Here is a 20,836-nt window from a genome sequence, read left to right as displayed (position 1 = left end):
AGGAAACTCACCAGGACAAATACCCTCCTTTTCCTTCTTCCTTTGGTTTTCTCTGTCCTATAGACCTCCTGGCCTTGGAGCAGAGCAAGACTTTCTACAAGCCAGACTGGTTTGAGATTGTGGAGTCCGAAGTCAAGTGCTGTAAGGAAGCCGTGTGTGTCATTGACATGTCCTCTTTCACAAAGTTTGAAATAACAGTAAGTATTTGAGAACCAAAAGAACAGACTTGGAAACATGCATGTTTATTATATGCCTGTTGTTTATCATCTGTCACTTCAAAACTGATTCTGTAAGAACTCGGGTATATTTTAGTGTGTCAACTGAATTATAACATTTTCTGGAATTTGTAGCTCTTTGTTTCTGATTCTTTCTCTGCTTGTAGAGGCCCATTTGACACTAGAATCAGTAGCTAGCTTACCTGAGCTCCTTGCAGTGGGGTGAATCTGCAGATGCTGTTGTACGAGGGCCAGCTAGTTGAATTTTCACAGCAAGTGGCCTTGCACGTCAGGCCTCCTTGCCAGCCAGAGGTTCTTACATCTGTTATCTCTGTTTCATTTCCCAACCCTACAGTCCACCGGGGATCAGGCATTAGAAATTCTCCAGTACCTCTTCTCCAACGACCTTGACGTGCCCGTCGGCCACATCGTGCATACCGGCATGCTCAACGAGCGTGGTGGGTACGAAAACGACTGCAGCATAGCCCGGCTGAGCAAGCGCAGGTGAGCCAGGCGCCGCCCCGCTCCCTCCGCACATGGGCCCTAGACGGCGTGGCCACTTCTGCAGGACCCCGTTAATAACACTGAGAACAAAAAACATTTCATTAATGTATGGCCAGTTCATCAGCAGCGCCCGTGCACACGCACGCACACACACACACCCCACTCCACCGCCCCACGAGGAGGGGGGAGAAAACGCACCAGATGATTTAAAACCTAGTGTGGAGAATTAGTTATTCTACTGGGAGAAGGTGCCTTATCTTACGTTAGTAGGCTGTGTGATTTCTTGGCACTAGCAGGACGCCAGAACCTTGCTTTGTCCTGATGTGGTGTGTCCTGGAAGGATGTGCTCTTGGCCCTTCCTGAAAGTGAAGAGACTGCTGGCCACGTTGTGTACATTGCATTGACTCTAGCTGAGAACCCGCTGCTTCCTAATCATTCTTCTGCCGCCTGGTTTTGATTACTTTTGGTCTCACTTTCAGTTTCTTCATGATTTCTCCAACCGACCAGCAGGTCCATTGTTGGGCTTGGCTTAAGAAGTACATGCCAGAAGACAGCAACCTGATTCTGGAGGACGTCACCTGGAAATACACTGGTAAGGGGCCCTTCAGGGTCAGGGGGCCCTCCGGGGTCGGCTGGCCCCGTAATCCAGGTTTGTCTTCTCCATTTGCCTTCTTCATATCTGATGTTCAGGAGTATCAGAATTAGCCTCTTATAAGAGGCTCCTGGTCATAGCCAGTCGATCCCTAGCGCTTCCCCATGTTATAAGTGAAGCGTGGGATGACTTATTGCTTCTCTGTTTGTGTTGTTACTGCTGTATCCCCTATAGTCGCGTCAGATCAGATCAGTTGCTCAGTCGTGTCCGACTCTTTGCGACCCCATGAATCACAGCACGCCAGGCCTCCCTGTCCATCACCAACTCCTGGAGTTCACTCAGACTCACGTCCATCGAGTCAGTGATGCCACCCAGCCATCTCATCCTCTGTCATCCCCTTCTCCTCCTGCCCCCAATCCCTCCCACCATCAGAGTCTTTTCCAGTGAGTCAGCTCTTCACATGAGGTGGCCAAAGTACTGGAGTTTCAGCTTTAGCGTCATTCCTTCCAAAGAAATCCCAGTGCTGATCTCCTTCAGAATGGACTGCTTGGATCTCCTTGCAGTCCAAGGGACTCTCAAGAGTCTTCTCCAACACCACACTTCAAAAGCATCAATTCTTCGGCGCTCAGCCTTCTTCACAGTCCAACTCTCTCATCCATACATGACCACTGGAAAACCCATAGCCTTGACTAGACGAACCTTTGTTGGCAAAGTAATGTCTCTGCTTTTGAATATGCTATCTAGGTTGATCATAACTTTCCTTCCAAGGAGTAAGCGTCTTTTAATTTCATGGCTGCAGTCACCATCTGCAGTGATTTTGGAGCCCAGAAAAATAAAGACTGACACTGTTTCCACTGTTTCCCCATCTATTTCCCATGAAGTGGTGGGACCGGATGCCATGATCTTCATTTTCTGAATGTTGAGCTTTAAGCCAACTTTTTCACTCTCCACTTTCACTTTCATCAAGAGGCTTTTGAGTTCCTCTTCACTTTCTGCCATAAGGGTGGTGTCATCTGCATATCTGAGGTTATTGATATTTCTCCCGGCAATCTTGATTCCAGTTTGTGTTTCTTTCAGTCCAGCATTTCTCATGATGTACTCTGCATATAAGTTAAATAAGCAGGGTGACAATATTCAGCCTTGACGTACTCCTTTTCCTATTTGGAACCAGTCTGTTGTTCCCATGTCCAGTTCTAACTGTTGCTTCCTGACCTGCATACAAATTTCTCAAGAGGCAGATCAGGTAGTCTGGGATTCCCATCTCTTTCAGAATTTTCCACAGTTTATTGTGATCCACACAGTCGAAGGCTTTGGCATAGTCAATAAAGCAGAAATAGATGTTTTTCTGGAACTCTCTTGCTTTTTCCATGATCCAGCGGATGTTGGCAATTTGATCTCTGGTTCCTCTGCCTTTTCTAAAACCAGCTTGAACATCAGGAAGTTCACGGTTCACATATTGCTGAAGCCTGGCTTGGAGGATTTTGAGCATTACTTTACTAGTGTGTGAGATGAGTGCAATTGTGCGGTAGTTTGAGCATTCTTTGGCATTGCCTTTCTTTGGGATTGGAATGAAAACTGACCTTTTCCAGTCCTGTGGCCACTGCTGAGTTTTCCAAATTTGCTGGCATATTGAGTGCAGCACTTTGACAGCATCATCTTTCAGGATTTGGAATAGCTCAACTGGAATTCCATCACCTCCACTAGCTTTGTTTGTAGTGATGCTTTCTAAGGCCCACTTGACTTCACATTCCAGGATGTCTGGCTCTAGGTCAGTGATCACACCATTGTGATCATGTGGGTTGTGAAGATCTTTTTTGTACAGTTCTTCCGTGTATTCTTGCCATCTCTTCTTAATATCTTCTGATTCTGTTAGGTCCATACCATTTCTGTCCTTTATCGAGCTCATCTTTGCATGAAATGTTCCTTTGGTATCTCTGATTTTCTTGAAGAGATCCCTAGTCTTTCCCATTCTGTTGTTTTCCTCTATTTCTTTGCATTGATCACTGAAGAAGGCTTTCTTATCTCTTCTTGCTATTCTTTGGAACTCTGCATTCAGATGTTTATATCTTTCCTTTTCTCCTTTGCTTTTCGCTTCTCTTCTTTTCACAGCTATTTGTAAGGCCTCCCCAGACAGCCGTTTTGCTTTTTTGCATTTCTTTCCTACAGGAATGGTCTTGATCCCTGTCTCCTATACAGTGTCACGAACCTCATTCCATAGTTCATCAGGCACTCTATCTATCAGATCTAGTCACTTAAATCTATTTCTCACTTCTACTGTATAATCATAAGGGATTTGATTTAGGTCATACCTGAATGGTCTAGTGGTTTTCCCTACTTTCTTCATTTTAAGTCTGAATTTGGCAATAAGGAGTTCATGGTCTGAGCCACAGTCAGCTCCTGGTCTTGTTTTTGCTGACTGTATAGAGCTTCTCCATCTTTGGCTGCAAATCAGAGTGCAAATATTTGTTGAATTAACGGATGGCTCATTATTAAATTATTTTAATTCATCATGTAAGTATTGTTTTTGTCACAATTTCCCCTTAGTTTTTGGTTTTTTTTAGTAAGTAAATGCTTCTTAAGGATAGTTAACTTATTTCCTGATTATCTCCCCCTCAGCAGTCCTCTCATGGAGCAGCCCTTTCTCTTCTGACCCCTAATTCCAGCTTAGCCCCTCCCTGCTTCTCACTTAAAGGACCCTTGCCTCACCTCCACTAGAGGCGAGTTCATCGTAGCAAATATGATGGCCTTCTTGCTACCAGATTGGAAAACTAGAAGCTTAGGGAAGCCAGCCTGTTTTCCAGTCTGTCTGAGGGTATCTGATATATGATGTGCTCAGCTGCTGTCACAGATCCCGGCTAAGGGGCAGCTCTCCTCGGGCTCTCCTGTTACTGATTTGTGTTTGGGGCTTTTCCATCAAACAGCTGTACTGGAAAGAGGAGGGGAGCGGGACCTATGCAGGTGTTCAGGGCCAGCCCTGGGAGTGGACTCCTGTCCTCTGGCCTCATGCTCCCAGTCTCCCGGCAGAGGAGGCTGTAGAGGCTCGTCTTCCTTTGTACCCAGGAAAAGGCCACAACTGGCCAGGGTCTCACATGCCAGGAGTCAGTGGCAGCACTTAGCAGCCTTGTCAGGAGAAGTGTGTTTGCCTAGGACTGCCTAAACACAGGAAGGTTTTCATGGTCTTGCCACCCAGACCCGGCCATAGGTGAGCAAGTCCAGAACAGACCTTCCCCATTGGCTCAGCTGTTCACCTGGAGCAGCCAGACATGTCCTGTTCTTTCCCCTTTAGCCCTCAACCTGATTGGTCCTCGAGCTGTGGACGTGCTGTCCGAGTTGTCCTATGCCCCTATGACTCCAGACCACTTCCCAAGTCTGTTTTGCAAGGTGAGTACTGGAAAACTTCTAGTTTTTAAATAAGCAGGGAATGTTCTTGTATAGAGATTACAATTACATGTTCTCATTATGGTGTTAACATCCACAGAGTGTGTTCTTATGTTAAGCAAACAAAATGAGTATATCCACTGTTTTCCATTCTTGACAGTCTTCTTATTTAATAAACTTGATGTCGTTAAAGTGGACCTAACTTTTCTCAATATCAGTTCTATATATTTTTTGCTTTCTGTGAAAGTGAAAGTCGCTCAGTCGTGTCCGACTCTTTGACCCCATAGACTGTATAGTCCACGGAATTCTCCAGGCCAGAATACTGGAGTGGGTAGCCTTTCTCTTCTCCAGGGGGATCTTCCCAACCCAGGGATCAAACCCAGGTCTCCCACATTGCAGGCGGATTCTATACCAGCTGAGCCACAAGGAAGCCCAAGAAGATTGGAGTGGGTAGCCTATCCCTTCTCCAGGCGATCTTCCCGACCCAGGAATTGAGCCGGGGTCTCCTGCATTCAGGCAGATTCTTTCCCAGCTGACCTACCAGGGAAGCCAGTGGATTACATTCTTATGTTGTAATATTATGAAACTGATGCCAAGAAACACCAGCCGAGGTCAGGTCGCTTCTCTCCATGCAGAGCTTCCTCTTTTCCACACACAAAGTACCTGCTGTGTATGTGGTGCCCCTTCAGATAAGAAATGGCTAGGTGAATCCCTAAACAACAGACGTAGCTTTCTTTCTTATATTTGGCAACTAGATCTGAGGGAAACAAAGTGCAGCTGAGTGAAAGGAAGGACAGCTGAACGCGCTGGGAAGCAGCAGATGGAGAGGTCCGCACAGACGGCTGTTTTGGCAGCTGTCACAGGCAGCTCTGGGACAGTTACTGACGGGGTGCTCTTTGAAGTTCAGACTGAAGTCAGGTTCCTCTTAAGTGACTTCACAGCTCTCTCTTCTCTGTGGCACAGTTAAAGCAGCAGAAAGCTCTGTTAGCTGTCGGCCGGCCCTGTCAGAGCCCTTTCTTTGCTCGGAAGAGGCTTGCCCACGCCTTTGTGCCTCGGCACACTGCCCCAGCCTGCTCCCCACGGAAGCGGCCTGCTGGGGGCCGTCTGGGGCTCCGCACACCCCGCCACAGAGCGCGGTTGAGTCAGAGGCCCTTTTGGGTCACTGCTGCTGGAAACATGTTCAGAACACGGGGAGCTCAGTGTCTGCCCCCAGGGTAGCAGGTGAACCAGCGTCGTCTCTGGGGCAGGTGCCCAGGGCTGGTCTGCCAGGGAACATTTGCCTGCTCTTCATAGCTCCTGACGTCTTGACTAAAACTACAGCAGATCTTCAGCAGGACTTTGTGGAGAGAAGTGTTTCCTGCTTGTCCAAGACTGCCTCCACTCCCCCAGCGGCTGGACTGGCACTCCTCAGCTGGGCGTTGAGAGGCTGGGCTATGCGCCTAGTGACCCCATTGCCTGGAAACAGACCATCAGGGAAGAAATTGTTTCATTCACATGTGTCTGTCTCCTCCAGGGTCAGACGCAGGGAGGGTGCAGAGCTAATGAGAGGGCTCCTGAGACCTTCATCCTCTGACACCTCCACGGTGACCCCCTCCCTTGGTCTCCACAGGAGATGAGCGTGGGCTACGCCAACGGGATCCGGGTGATGAGCATGACGCACACAGGCGAGCCGGGGTTCATGCTCTACATCCCCATAGAGGTGAGCGCCACGGGGCGGGGGTAGGGGGGCGCAGAGGGCCCGTCTGCCAGCCTTCCTCGCTGTGGCTGGCTGCGTGAGAGAGGGTGTGACATTTTTACTGTTTTCTGTAGGTCTAGAACATTCACATGGTCTAAAATTAAACATCTCTAAAATGTGTTCAGCGCCACTGACCAGTTCTCACCAGCCACCAGGAGTGATATAATTGTTAGTTTATATCACGTCAGAGTTTTGTACGTATGGAAGCAAGTTCAAAGACATCTTCACAACCCCTTTTTAGAAACACAAGTGGAAGCATACTGCACTTCTTCATCTTGATTGTTTTACCTAACAGTTTACAGATCTTAGGTCCCTGCCAGGACCTAAGAAAGAGCTTCCTTTTCCTTTTTTCCTTCATTTTTTAATTAAAGTGCTACAGTATTCCATTATATAGTTGAATCATTTATTTTAAAAATATTTATTTGGCTGTGCTGGGTCTTAGTTGCAACATGTGGGATCTTGAGTCTGTTGCAGCACATTCTCTGACCAGGGATGGAACCCAGGCCTCCTGCATTGGGAGTGCAGAGTCTTAGCCACTGGACCCCCAGGGAAGGCCCTGAATCATAGTTTAACTAGTCTGCTATTAATAGACATTTATGGAGTTTCTCATCCTTGGCTGTTATAAAAAGTTCCGCAGTGAACAAGAGTCCCTTTTTCTTTTGCTTGCACCAGCACCAGGTTCTCACTCTTGGGCCGATGGGTGCAAGCAGTTTGTCAGTGCGGTTTTATGCAAGAGATCAAGCTGCTTTTCAAAACCGGGCTCCCTCTGAGTAAAAGCCTGTCCGCAGGCCCGCACTGCTCCGCCTGCCCTTCTCGGGGCTGCTCCTATCTCCCGTCTTCCTGGCTCTCGCTCCCGGCCCTTCACTCCCTGCTGGGCGAGCGTCTGAAGCCTCGGGGCCTTTCCGCCTGCCCTCAGCTGTCCTTGGCAGTCCGTCCTTCATAGCGCCACCAGGCTGAGGGCCACACCTGCTTCAGGTCTGCTCACGCCTCGCCTTCTTGATGAGACCTTCTTTAAAGCTGCATCCACCAGCCCCCTCCTCCCTAGCCCCCTTCCCTGTTTTTCTTCAGGGTGCTTACCAGTGTCTCTCAGAATATAAATTTTCTTTATTTTGTTCAACAGTTTACCCGTTTTAAATACAGGTTTGCTGAACGCAGAGTTATTTAACTTCTGTATCAGCAGCACAGAGGAGCTTGGCACGTAGTAAATGCTTATTAAGTGCTGTATGAATGAATGTTCTGGCTCTATCTTTTGTCCATTTATGTATTAAATTATTAGTCTTTTTACCTAATTTCTCTGAACCAGACAGTCCTTACTGTTAAGTTGTAAATTTTTTTTTCCATTTGTCGTGATTTGTTGTTGTTGTTGTTGTTTTTACCATGTTGAAGGGTTTTTTTCATTTTACTTTTTATTATGGAAAATGTTCCGTATGTTGCAAAAACAAATTTATTTTTTTGGTAGGTGAATTGATCAACCTTTTGTGGCTTCCAAACTTTGATACATAGAATGGGCTTCCCCACCCCAGAGTTATAAAATTTTTCCTCTTTTCTTCTGGTGTTTTCAGGTTTTTTTATTTTTTAATTTATTTATAGTTTGTGTTATTGCTATTTAGGGGTTTGTGGAGCTTTTTAAATATTTAAATGCACCAACCTTTTGCACTGTCTCTTGGTACACTTTATGAGCTATTTTTTCTAACATGGATAACCAATCAGCATGAGATTCTACCTTTATCACATACCAAGTTGTTACATTTGGGTATATTTCTGGACCTTTATTCTGTTTTGTTTATCCAGGACCACATTATCTTAATTATTGAGTCTTTATTGTTCATTTTAATACTTGGTAATGCTTTCCTCCTTCACAGCTTGGAAAACTGTGGAAAATAATTCCTATTTCCTTATGCTCCCTCATAAACATTTATAATCATCTAGTTAAAAACACCCTGATTTTGGGGGTTGTGTTATGTTTGTCAGTTAGGAAGAGTTGACATTCTTATGTGTGTTGAATATTACAATCAGAATGTACCTTTTTTATTTGGGTTTGTGTGTGTGTGTTGTGGTCCTTTAATGGACCGGAACCTGGTAATCCGGAGTCGACAATAAGAAAGTGAAAGAGAGAAAGAAGCTAATATTCCCTGGTTTAACGCAGAGAACCAATAAAACCCTTGAACAGGGCTTGCACCGCTCATGAAGGCACAGGGTGTCCTCTCGAAGAGGTCTTGAAAGCCCAGGCAGGAGAGTAAGCTTGGCGGGTTTCCACGCTCCAGAGAATTAGCTGGAGGGAGAGAGAGAGAGAGAAAGAAAGACACGGGGACCCAAGCCTCTGGTGGAGCAAGGGTGCTTTAATGATCTTTCTGTGAGTATATATAGGCTATTGTGCAAGGAATTTCTTTCAACAATGATAAAGATCAGAAAACCAGACGTACAGCAACTGTTATCAAGGAAACAAGGAATTAACAGTGGTCATAATGTCAGAAGACAATCCATATCTCAAGAAAGAGGGTTAGGGTTGTGACTAAGCAGTTTTGTCGTAAGGAGAATGTTTACTGAAGGAACCTCAGTCCTGGGAGCAGCGTGCCGCTCCAGTCGTTACCAGGAACTGATAAGTAACAGAGGATTTATGAGAGACAGAAAAGAGCACACAGGAATCCTCCTGTTAAACATTCTGTAACATGTGTGTGTGACCTTCAGAGGTATTTTGAAGTTTTCCTCATGTAGATGTTATAAATTTATATGAATAATATTTTGGTGGTGTTGCTATTGTGAATAGGAAGGGTATCTTTATTCTAGTATCTTCTAGGTGATTATGATTTCTAAAAGCTTTTTTCTTCTGTTTATTAATGCTTTAACCTGTTTTCTTCCTTAACTGTCTTACTGTTTATAGCTGTTTTTTAGTTGTTTCTCTGGAATTTCCAGAGTTCAGTCTGACCATATACAAATAGTAATCATTTTTCTTGTTTCTTAACAATTTTTATTCCTGCATTTTCTTTCCTGTGTCCAGTTGTGACAAGTAGCACTGATCCTCAGCATCCTCACGTTCTTGACATCAGTCATGTTACTCATGGTATTAGGTTTCCTTTTAATTATTACATGAAGCATGGATTTGCCATCCCATGAAATTTCATCTTCTTTTTCACACTCAAATGTTACAATTTGAGAAGAGCTGATACACATATAGCTGGCACATTTTGCCTGTACCGACGGGATCAACTGTGACTATCAGGTCACTGAGGTGTGACCACCCGCTCCCAGGTCATTAATCAGCAAAGCCCATCAGGAGGGGGAAGCTCTGTTTCCCACCTGATTCTCTTGGGCTGGTCCCATTCTTATTCATGTTTTCCATGAGTCCAAGAGGTAATTTTTGCACTGCTTGGGTTCTTTTCAAGCTGGTTTTTGTCCTCAAGAAGGTTATACTTGTCTCTTAGAGGAGATGGCTTCCAGAAGCATGGTGGCAGACGGCAGATTGTTTACCCTCAATCCCTGGCATTTAGTGAGAAAGTGAGTAAACGGTGGGGACCTACTTTTCCCTTTGCTCTTCTCTAGTCCAAGACTAGTAACTTGCTTTCAGTTTTTCCTCCTCTGTCTTCCTCTTAACTCAGACACAGAGCATTCAGCTTGAGACACTGAACCCACCTAAGATACGCCTCATTCTTACTCTCCTTGCCCAGCCAGTCCCCACTGGTCTCCTCCACCCACCTTTGCTGTCTCCAATGTTTGACTTACACACATACCACAGGCTGTGTTGTACCAATAGCTCAGACTCCCTTGTCCACATCTAAAATCGTCTTGACCACATTGTTCTGTTTAGTCAAGGCCTGTTTGGCTGCAGTAGTACAGTTTATAGAGCCATATACATCAAAGAATTGCAATACCGATGAAGCTGCTTTTCCTTGTTCCCCCCAGTTATATTGAGATATAATTTATATACATCATTGTTTAAGATTAAGGTGGACAGTATAATGGATTGAGTTACATAGACTTAGCATTCACTATCTCATACAGCTTCAACAAAAAAGAAAGAAAAATTGTTTTCCTGTGATAACTCCTCTCAGGATTTACTCTTAACTTTGATATGTATCAGACAGCAGTGTCAACTGTAGTCACATGGTGGACACTACGTCCCTAGTACCTACCTTACAAGGAAGTTTGTACCTTTTGACCACCTTCCTCCAGTCCTCACCCCTCTACCTACCAGTAACCACCTGGTCTCTTGTCTATGAGTTTGGATGCTATTTGGGGTTTTTTTGGGTGGTTTTTTTTTTTTTAAAGATTCTACACATAAGTGTGGATTATATAACATCTGTCTTTCTCATTTTTCTGTGTCTTGTTTTCTCTGAGTTATAGTTTTTAAAGTAAACAGTATAGTTGTTGTTGGGCTTTAGGCTTAACATAGTATGTTTAGATTATTTGCTTTCAATTTGGAAAACTTTCTCCTCATTTAAGTTGGAAAACTTTCTGCTCATTTAAGTTATCTGGTACTTAAACATATCTGGAACCGAAAACGAAGCAGTGTGAGAGACTGGATGCTGCGGGACGTGGTAGGAGGGCTCTGCTTTCTGGGGTCCTCTGTGACCTGCTCTAGGGCTGAGATGCCACAGTTGGTGTGACAGATCAGAGTTGTGCATGCACACCTAGAGTTACGTGCAATACTAGTTTCACAGCGTGGGCCAGTGCACGAGGGAAGGACCAGGGTTGGGGAGCAGGGGCAAGAGAACACAGTGGGGAGAAAGCGTGGCTGCCGGAGAGGCGGTTACGAGATTGGTTGTTTGCTGAATGGTAAGAGAGCTTCTGTGAGTTATGTCGTGCTGCTGTGTACTTAGATCCTAGACATTCTAGAGAAGTGAAGAGACGGGTGCTGCTTTCCTGGAGCTTAAGTCTGGGCTGTGGCAATGGGGCTCCTGAGGATTATAGCCAACCTCCTGCCCTGTCCAGGTAGCAGGGACAGCCAGCTGCGCGCCATCTTCAGTGCTGAAGGTCTGCTCATTACTGACCTCTCGTCTCTCCCTCTAGTACGCCCTGCACGTGTACAATGAAGTGATGAGCGTGGGGCAGAAATACGGAATCCGGAATGCTGGGTATTACGCTCTTCGTAGTCTCCGAATTGAGAAGTTTTTTGCCTTCTGGGGTCAGGACTTAAACAACCTCACCACACCCCTGGAATGCGGAGGAGAGTCTCGGGTGAAGTTAGACAAGGTATTGTACTCGTGTGCTTACTCCACTCCGCCCTCAGCTCTCCAGGCAGGGAGCCTGCAGGAGAACAGGTGTGCAGGGGCTGAGGCCTCAGGATGCCTGAGGGATAAAACACTGACTAAGGAAACACGGCAGATAGACAACACGTGTTTGGGGCACTGCGCTCTGTTTTAGACTGAGTGCTTTCTGGGCAGTTTTTCAGAGTTGGTTATGGCGAGTCATTAACCTGCCACAAACATGTACAAATGAGTCACATTACATTCAACTTCCTGATTTTTTTCTTTTCAAAATTAATATATGAAAATGCTCTTTTTATTTTTTTATTTTATTTTATTTTGAAAATGCTCTTTTTAAATCACCATTTAAGAGGATAAAATTCTCTTTCCCCGCTCGGAGCCCCCCAGCCCTCCTGCCAGCTTGACCAGAAGCACCAGTGCCCTGTCTCCCTGTAGAGCATCCGTGCAGAGCACGCAGAGGAGTCTCCCTTCACTGCTTTCTTAATTGCGGTGCTTGGACCCTACACACTTGGTATATTGCACCTGACTTTTTTCACTTAACAAAATCTCTTAACAGTCATTCTCTACCAAACAACATAGTAGACCTCTGCTGCTCTTTTTGAGTGATTAGATAAGTATTTTTCTCTGATATAAAATTAAAGAATATTCAGTTTGGAAAATAGGGAAAAACAAATTTAAAATCACTCATTTTTTTTTTTCAGACACAATCACTGTTAAGTTTATTTTAGGGAAGAATGAGGGGAAGGGATAGTTGGGGAGTTTGGGATGGATATGAACACACAGCTATATTTAAAATAGATAACCAACAAGGACTTACTGTATAGCCTAAGGAACTCTGCTCAGTTTTAAGTGGCAGCCTGGGGCGGTGGGTAGGGGATAGACACATATATGGATCTGTATATGGATACATATATATGGATAGACATATATATGGATCTGTATATGGATATATATATATGGCTGAGTCCCTTCACTGTTCACCTGAAACTATCACAACATTGTTATCTGGCTATCAGTCCAGTTCACTTCAGTTGCTCAGTCATGTCTGACTCTTTGCGACCCCATGGACTATAGCACACCAGGCCTCCCTGTCCGTCACCAACTCCCAGAGTTTGCTCAAACTCATGTCCATCGAGTCGGTGATGCCATCCAACCATCTCATCCTCTGTCGTCCCCTTCTCCTCCTGCCTTCAGTCTTTCCCAACATCAGGGTCTTTTCCAGTGAGTCAGCTCTTCGCATCAGGTGGCCAAAGTATTGGAGGTTCAGCATCAGTCCTTCCAATGAATATTCAGGACTGATTTCCTTTAGGATGGACTGGTTTGAGCTCTTTGTAGTCCAAGGGACTGCAATTGGCTATATTCCAATTAATTGGCTAATCAATTAATATATCCCAATTAATTGTAATATTATATTGGAGTTAATAATATTCCAGATAATTGGAATATAATATCCCAATATATTAATTGGCTATATTCCAATATAAAATGAAATTAAAAAATTTTTTATTCTGCTTTTTTGTACATATGCATAAATATATATGCATACAATATATAAATGGGCTTTTTGTTGAGATTATATAAAACATTGCTTTTCTAAAACAGTTCCAACAAGCACTTTTAAGTGTAGATTTTTCTGCCTGTTTTTTTTCTGTGTGGTCTCGAGATTGAAATGTGTTTAGAAAACACGATGTGTACCTGTGCTGTTACAAGGATCCTCTGAAGGTGTCTCGTGTTGGGAACACAGGTTTCCGCACAGTGGGAAGCCCTCATTCTCCAGAGCGTGCAGGGGGGAGGGAGGAAGGGGAGGTCCTCCGCTGTGACTCCGGGGCCTGACAGTCTGAGCACCGCTTCTCTTTCCTAGGGCGTGGATTTCATCGGGCGCGACGCGCTGCTGCAGCAGAGGCAGAATGGGGTGTACAAGCGCCTCACCATGTTCATCCTGGATGACCACGACACAGACCTGGACCTCTGGCCGTGGTGGGGGGAGCCCATTTACCGGAACGGGCGGTACGTGGGCAAGACCACCAGCAGCGCCTACGGCTACACTCTGGAGCGCCACGTGTGTCTCGGCTTCGTGCACAACTTCTCCGAGGACACAGGGGAGGAGCAGGTGGTGACAGCGGATTTCATCAACCGGGGAGAATATGAGATTGACATTGCAGGACACCGGTTCCAGGCCAAGGCCAAGCTCTACCCAGTCCCCTCTCTCCTCACCCACAAGCGCCGGAAGGAGGACGTGGAGCTAAGTGACTTGCACGGGAAGTGAGGCCGGAGGCCTCGCTGCCACCCCTCCTTCTCACCATCATAGGGGCGTTTCTCCTCCTCCTGACCCCTCCGTCTTCTTGAGTTAAGCTTGGCCTCCCATCTCTTCTCTCCTGGTAGACTTTTTCCGCTTTTAACTCTCCCTTTGCTCCCTCCTCTCTCCCTCCATCTCCTCCTCTCCCTGCGTCTCCCGTCTCCTGATACTCTGGGCTGGTCGCCGCTACTCCACCTCTCCGGTTCCCGTGGTGGCAGAGGGTGGGAGCAGACTCCTTGTGAGGTGGGTTGTGCTAGCAGCCTGACTTCATGTGCTGTGTCTTGAAGCAAGGCAGGTGCAGGCTAAGTGTCCATCTCCGTGCAGCTGTTTCCTTGGAAGAACCTATGAATTCTGTGGGTTGCCGTCGTGGAACAGCTTGTGCCTTTCAGCCGGGCAGGTCGTCCTCCCGTTCCTTTGTGCTGCGGGTTGGCTCCCTGAGCCCTCTGTCAGGAGGATGACCACCTACCTCGCTGATGAGAGAGGCATCGTGAGGGCAATACCTGGGGGTTAGCAGAGATAAACAGTTAACCCTCCTGGGCCTCCCCACCGACCCAGTTATCAGACTGTTGGGCAAGCGCCACCTGCCTGTAAGTTTCTTCATCTCTTGCTAACCTCTACAGTGAGGGGGTTTTGGTTGGTTTGTTTGGCTGAGTAGACAAGTAAGCCACACTGTTTGAAGAGAAAGGCCAGTTTGCCTTCTGGGTTGCTTTTCCCAGCTGACAGAGTCTGACCTCAGAGTACAGCTCAGCAATGCTGAGTCTTCTAGAAACAGTGCTGCTTTTCTTTCAGCTGCTCACAGTTCAGTCACCCCACCTTGATGATCCTCTTCTCCAAGCTCACGTAACTTTCAGGTCAGCCTCCCATGTCCCTGCCACAGGAGCTGCTGGCTCAGCAGACCTTCTCCCCCTTTAGAGCAGGGCAAGGGAGACAGGCTGGGCACCCTGGTTGAGGGAGTGAGCCTGGGGCCATGTTGAGTGGGCGGGAGCCACTGGGACCCCGGGTCTGGCTTCTCCCACAGAGAAGAGAGAGAGCCACATGGAGGTGCCCTCTGATCCCAGTGTGGGGAGAGTGTGTTCCCTGAGCCCAAGGTCTGCTTCCATCTTCTCTTTCCAGCCATCTCTCCACATCTTCTGGAATAGAAAGCGACTGGGGTGAGAAGGCCCTGCTCGCTTTAAGCATTGCCTATGTTTGCTAAAGATCTCCCAGACTGTGATATCCATCCCCACATGTCATTTCCCCTTGCAGACAAATTGCTGCTAGAGACTTGAACCGTAGCCTTTGGTGTCTTGGCTGCATTAGTCCTGACAGGTCTGTAAGTATAGTCAAGATGATCCTTTCATGTTACTAGAGAAGCTTAAACTTCTCAGATCTCTGCCTACTCTGGCATTTCTCTGGGATTTCTGTTTACCCACTTGATCACTGACTTCAGTGTCCACCTTCTTACAAGGTCTTCACTGATTAATGAGGGAGTATGTGATTAGAAATCTGTTGGGGGTTTGGTATTTTGATGTAAGTGTGTATTTAACGAGTTGAGAGATGCTGCTTCCAGGCAGAGAGGAGGGGTGCTGCCCAGCTGGAGAGCACAGAACAGCAGTCATGAAACTTGAGGGAGCAGGACATGAGCCCTCGCCAACGCAGGTGTTGCCCGGCTGATTGACCCAGGAAGATGGAGACTGATGTAGAACTAAAGGTATCCCATGCTCGGCACCACTGCAAAGTTGTCTTTATAAATGAAAATTTATTTGGGACTGAATCCAAAGGAAACTCTAGATTTTAGATTTATGTGTAAAGTACAAGATGTTAAGATTCTGGGGGCAGCACTTGTTTTGTGAGTGCCCTGAAACTTTACATATTTACCTTCTGGCACTTTACATTCGCCCTGGAAGTCTCCTTTGTTTCATTGAAATAGGCAATATGAATCTGGTAGGTTTCTCTGTTTGGTCCTAAACTGAAGAGAGTGACTCTTTCCTGCCTCAGGCATGGTTGACAATCAAAACATCCTCATTTCTGTATCACTTCCTTGGGGACTGGACCCGTGACAACTCATCTCTTTTTTCCTGGAGACTCGAGGGTTTGTTGAAGGGGTGGCTGGACTCTTTGTTTTAGATGGATGAACTTTCTTCTCTGAAATGATTTGTCTTGCGAGAGGTGGTCCACAATCTTCTCAGCATATTCAGTTGAATCGTTTTGAACCTAGAAATACAAAGTGTGTTGGCTTCAAACAGATGGAGAATCCAGGCTGCAAGTCTACCAGGGGTCTTCTCCCTTGAGATAAGCCCCTAGTTATTTGTACCACGTGTAAGTCCCATGGTCATGTGATTGACGTTGAAGATTTCTTGTCTGTGATGAAAGCTCTAATTGAGAAGGTTTTCACACGCAAAAAAAGGGACAAGAAACCTACCTGCCTGGGTAGCCCGTTTGATGTCCCTTAGCTTGTGTTGTGGTCACACAGCACTGCGTGGGCAGGACATGCTCCAGGAGACAGAACCAAACAGTTCCCACTACATTCAGGTGCCCTTCTGGGGAGTCCCTGTACCCCCTAAATGCACGCTATGCCATTTAGCCCAGCGATTAACCCCAGTCTCACCTTGGCCCCAGAGTTCCCATTTCTACCAGAGCAGCACCAAGTCACTTCCGCTCAATTCTCCTCAGGAGGCATGCAGTCCTTGGACTCGACCTCCTTGTACAGACCAAGAGTTTTAGCTGCATCTCTTCTTTCCTGGGCTGTTGCTTCCAAGAAAGTAGCGAAACGTGAAGAATTAACTCTTCAGCTTGCTTCTTTCCCCTGCCTTTGCATGCATTGGAGATGTTAATCCTGTCCCCCACCACCACATGTGTGGCTGGAGTGACAGGTGCTTCTGAAAAGTGATTTCGTGTTACTGAAGAGATGACCCCCCCTCCCTTGATTTCCGCCTCTAAAACCACTATATCAGCTGGCTTTCAGGCATTAACTACAAGGTTCTTTTTGTGTCTCTTTGTTGCCTCTTGGCCAGTGTAGTCAGCAAGGATCGTCTTTAGTATCCAAGATAGAGATCTGGTCAACAGTGTTGAATACTCAAGTATAACCTACTATTTCCTTTCTTTCTGCACATCCATCCACACTCATCCCTCACAAACCTTGATATGAGCAGCATTTTCTCAACATCATACAGAGGAAGTTCCTCCTGAGCAAGGACTCTTCCTCCTGCACGTCATGTGCAGGCACGTGGCCTCAAGCACAGCGGAGTGGGAGAGAGAGACGGCAGGTGAAGTACACGGCAATGACCAGGCCGGGCAGTGAGTCCTGAGGAGACTAGGGCTCCCCTGTGAGCACGTGCCCCACGCCCCTGCCACTCTGCCCTCCACGTTATGGTGCTGAGTTAGCTGTAAGGCTCCTTCATCGTCACTCTGGGGCTGGCATCTGCAGCCCCTCACCACTACAGATACACTATTTTTTAAGAGGACGGAGTATTTTTGTATGTCTTTGCCTTCTCTTTGTCCATTAAACACCAGAGTTGTTCCTTATATAATATGATTCTTCTCTGAGCAAAACCCTTGGAGAATTAACACATTTCTTCATGGGCCATTTTTCTCATGATATTTAGATACACCTGTTTTTATCCTTTGCAGACTTCCTCCCTTCTCATTTTTCTGTCTCTCAAAGACAGAAATTATAAGTCATGAAGGGGATACTTTTAGCACCTGTTTCAACAGATTGATGCCAGGATTCCCTTTGCACACCAGGAACTGGGGCTTGGGGCCCTCCTCCACCCAGCCATGTTCTAGTGCCTTACACTCCAGAGCGTCACACGGCGGGCAGAAACAGAAGGACCTTCAGCAGGCAGGTGTGGTGGGGTCGAAAGCTTCCACAGCTCATTCCAGTGAAGGGTTTTCCAGCAGCACAGCTAATACTACTCTCTGGTCAACCCCTGGGATGTATGAAAACGCCACGGTAACTAGTGTAATGGCTACAACTCATTCTTTGCGTTTGTAAATGTGCAGTTCAGCTCAGCCCTTTCCCACCCCTGTCAGCATGTGGTCCTGCAGCTGTGCGAGGCCCTTTAGTAAACGGGATCTTTCTCCCGCACCCTGGGGATGACAGGCACCCAGGGTGACTGAGCGTTTCTGCCCCCGTGAATGCGGCATTAACTTTGTGCACTGTGTTTCTATCAAGCCAGATTTCAATTAAGGTTTTCTTTTCATGTTACTAAGTTTGTAAATGAATAAACAGACATTTTCTCTACCTTGCTATGTGTCCTTGAGAAATGTTCTGCATCTGTGGTAACCAGGTATGTGTATTTACCATCACTAAGGATCAACATTGCACATAAAATCATTTGTACCTGTTACCAGAGCATACCAGAGAATTTGGAAACAGGTAAAGAAGATGCCTGTCTAAATCCAAGGCTAACTCCAAAAGAGGGGTTCCAAACACATTCTGTACAGTGATGTGCCTGGAACAAGGGGCAAGTACCTTTAAGGGGACAGCTCTCTACAGACACATGTTGTCCACTTACTACGAATGTGCTGGACTAAGTACATCACAGACCATGTGAACTAGAAGAAAGGAGGAAGCCCAGCAAGCTGAGTCTGAGTGGGAAGGACTTACTCTCCAGCTCTTCCACCAAACGAAAGGACTACAGAGTTCATTCCCACCAGGACAAAGCAGCCTGCACTGAGGGAGACTCGCCCATGATGCATCGCATGTCTGGGGTGAAGGTCTTAGGGCAGTTCACCAACTTCACGATCTCCAGCGTCTCCAGCTGTGGCATCCGACGCAGCAGGGAACTCAGCAGGGGCTCTGAGCGACACAACAGACCCAAACCCAGTCCTCAGCTTGAGGGGCCTCAAAACTGCCTTCCCCTACACGCCTCGCCTTCCGCTCCTTTCCCAAAGTGTCTTGGGGAGGTTTTCTGAGAAGAGCCAACCGGGCCATCTATCAGAAGCAGAAGCCTTGGTGGAATTATGGGACATCCCTACAAAGTTCTTGTCATAAAGACAGAGAAAAAAAGATACTCTGTAGAAAGGAAAGGTGCTATGGAAGAGCAGATACTAGGTGTGGCCCCCAAATAAAATCTCATAGGCATCAATGGTAGGACAAAAGCTCTGAATTAAAAGGCCTCCAAAGAGATACGCAATAAAAGGCAGTGTTTTCCTATGTTCTAACAGCTGCGAAAGACGGATCCTCAGCTTGTTTTAAGGTTAGTCCATCACCTGGGAAAGATCCAGTGAGACAGGGATCAAGATGAAGCCAGACTGAAGCTGGCTGGCAGGGACATGGGTTCTTTATACTATTCTCTCCACTTTTAAAAGTTAGAAATTTCCCCAAAGTTAAGTCCACCATAGACAGGGAGAATCTCTTCATTTATAAACCCTTTCATATATTTTGAATTTAAAATGATGTGACCATGATAACAATTCAATAAATAAAATTATTTTAAATTTGAGTAAAAGACCATATTAATAAAACAGTTCTGCTTTTTAAAAATGTCTTCAGTCTTACATGAAGTTCTACAAAAATGCTTCCCCTTAGCGTAAAATACCAGCACTGATTTAAAATAATAAGCCAAAAGTTCCTTAACAAGATTTTAGTTCCTTGAATCTGCTAAACAGTGACTGCAACGTTCCAAGAGGCAAACTGTACACTGCCCTTCAGTTCAGTTCAGTTCAGTCGCTCAGTCGTGTCCAACTCTTTGCGACCCCATGAATCGCAGCACGCCAGGCCTCCCTGTCCATCACCAACTCCCGGAGTTCACTCAGACTCACGTCCATCGAGTCAGTGATGCCATCCAGCCATCTCATCCTCTCTCGTCCCCTTCTCCTCCTGCCCCTAATCCCTCCCAGCATCAGAGTCTTTTCCAATGAGTCAAATCTGCATGAAGTGGCCAAAGTACTGGAGTGTCAGCTTTAGCATCATTCCTTCCAAAGAAATCCCAGGCTGATCTTCACAATGGACTGCTTGGATCTCCTTGCAGTCCAAGGGACTCTCAAGATTCTTCTCCAACACCACAGTTCAAAAGCATCAATTCTTAGGCACTCGGCTCTCTTCACAGTCCAACTCTCACATCCATACATGACCACTGGAAAAACCATAGCCTTGACTAGATGGACCTTTGTTGACAAAGTAATGTCTCTGCTTTTGAATATGCTGTGTAGGTTGGTCATAACTTTCCTTCCAAGGAGTAAGCGTCTTAATTTCGTGGCTGCAGTCACCATCTGCCCTTACATTGTTACAAAGATCAAATAAGGAACTATTCCTGAAAATGTGTTGAAATTAACATCTTAACAAATATGCGTTGAAATTAACATCTTAACAAATATGAGGCATTCTGGTTATAATCTTAATTCACATGCCAACGTGATCCCAGGCTTTCTATAGATTCTGAATCTCCAACTGGTTCTTAACTTTAGTGAAAATTGGTTTCCAGTTCTTCTCAAAGCCCCCAGACAGGATGCCACCATGTCAGTTCCGAATAGAAATTCTTCCATCTGCATCCACGGCAGCAAAGGAAGAGAAATGACAAGGGAGTAGGAGCAGAAGGGAAAAAACAGAGTTGAGAGGCAAGCCAGCTGTCTAAATGGACAGAAAAGGCAAAACAAAAACACTATTGACTTTGTTAAAACAACATCCAAAGAACACAAGCATTCATCAGCTTTCAAATACTTTTCCATCCCTCGTGCCATATATGAAAATAAAATGATACCATAAAACTAAAAGAGAACATAGGCAAAACATTCTCTAATATAAACCATAACAGTATCTTCTTCAGTCTCCCAAGATGAAATAAAAGCAAATGGGACCTAATCAAGCTTATAAGCTTCTGCACAGTGAAGGAAACCAAAACCAAAATGAAAACATAACCTACATGCTGGGAGAAAATACCTGCAAACAATGTGACAGACAAGGACTTAATTTCCAAAATATACAAATAG

The 20,836-nt window shown here is 45.9% G+C and overlaps 1 protein-coding gene across 5 annotated transcripts in view; it reads left to right on the top strand.

Moving 5' to 3' along the window:
- Positions 1-18,146, top strand: part of PDPR (pyruvate dehydrogenase phosphatase regulatory subunit) — a 46,400-nt gene extending 28,254 nt beyond the window's left edge. For all 5 annotated transcript variants that reach the window (XM_025268392.3, XM_025268396.3, XM_025268393.3 and 2 more), the window contains 7 exons: positions 64-197; positions 571-719; positions 1,199-1,311; positions 4,598-4,692; positions 6,299-6,388; positions 11,432-11,614; positions 13,490-18,146. In XM_025268392.3, coding sequence (XP_025124177.2) covers positions 64-197; positions 571-719; positions 1,199-1,311; positions 4,598-4,692; positions 6,299-6,388; positions 11,432-11,614; positions 13,490-13,894 — 1,169 coding nt within the window. In that variant the 3' untranslated portion in view covers positions 13,895-18,146. The remainder of the gene's footprint in view (positions 1-63; positions 198-570; positions 720-1,198; positions 1,312-4,597; positions 4,693-6,298; positions 6,389-11,431; positions 11,615-13,489) is intronic.
- Positions 18,147-20,836: the final 2,690 nt, after the last annotated feature.

The sequence above is a fragment of the Bubalus bubalis genome, chromosome 18 (assembly GCF_019923935.1).
Source record: "Bubalus bubalis isolate 160015118507 breed Murrah chromosome 18, NDDB_SH_1, whole genome shotgun sequence".
In the NCBI taxonomy this organism is placed as follows: Eukaryota; Metazoa; Chordata; class Mammalia; order Artiodactyla; family Bovidae; genus Bubalus; species Bubalus bubalis.
The sequence above is the reverse complement of the archived record's forward strand: the minus strand, read 5'-3'. Positions and strand labels throughout refer to the sequence as shown.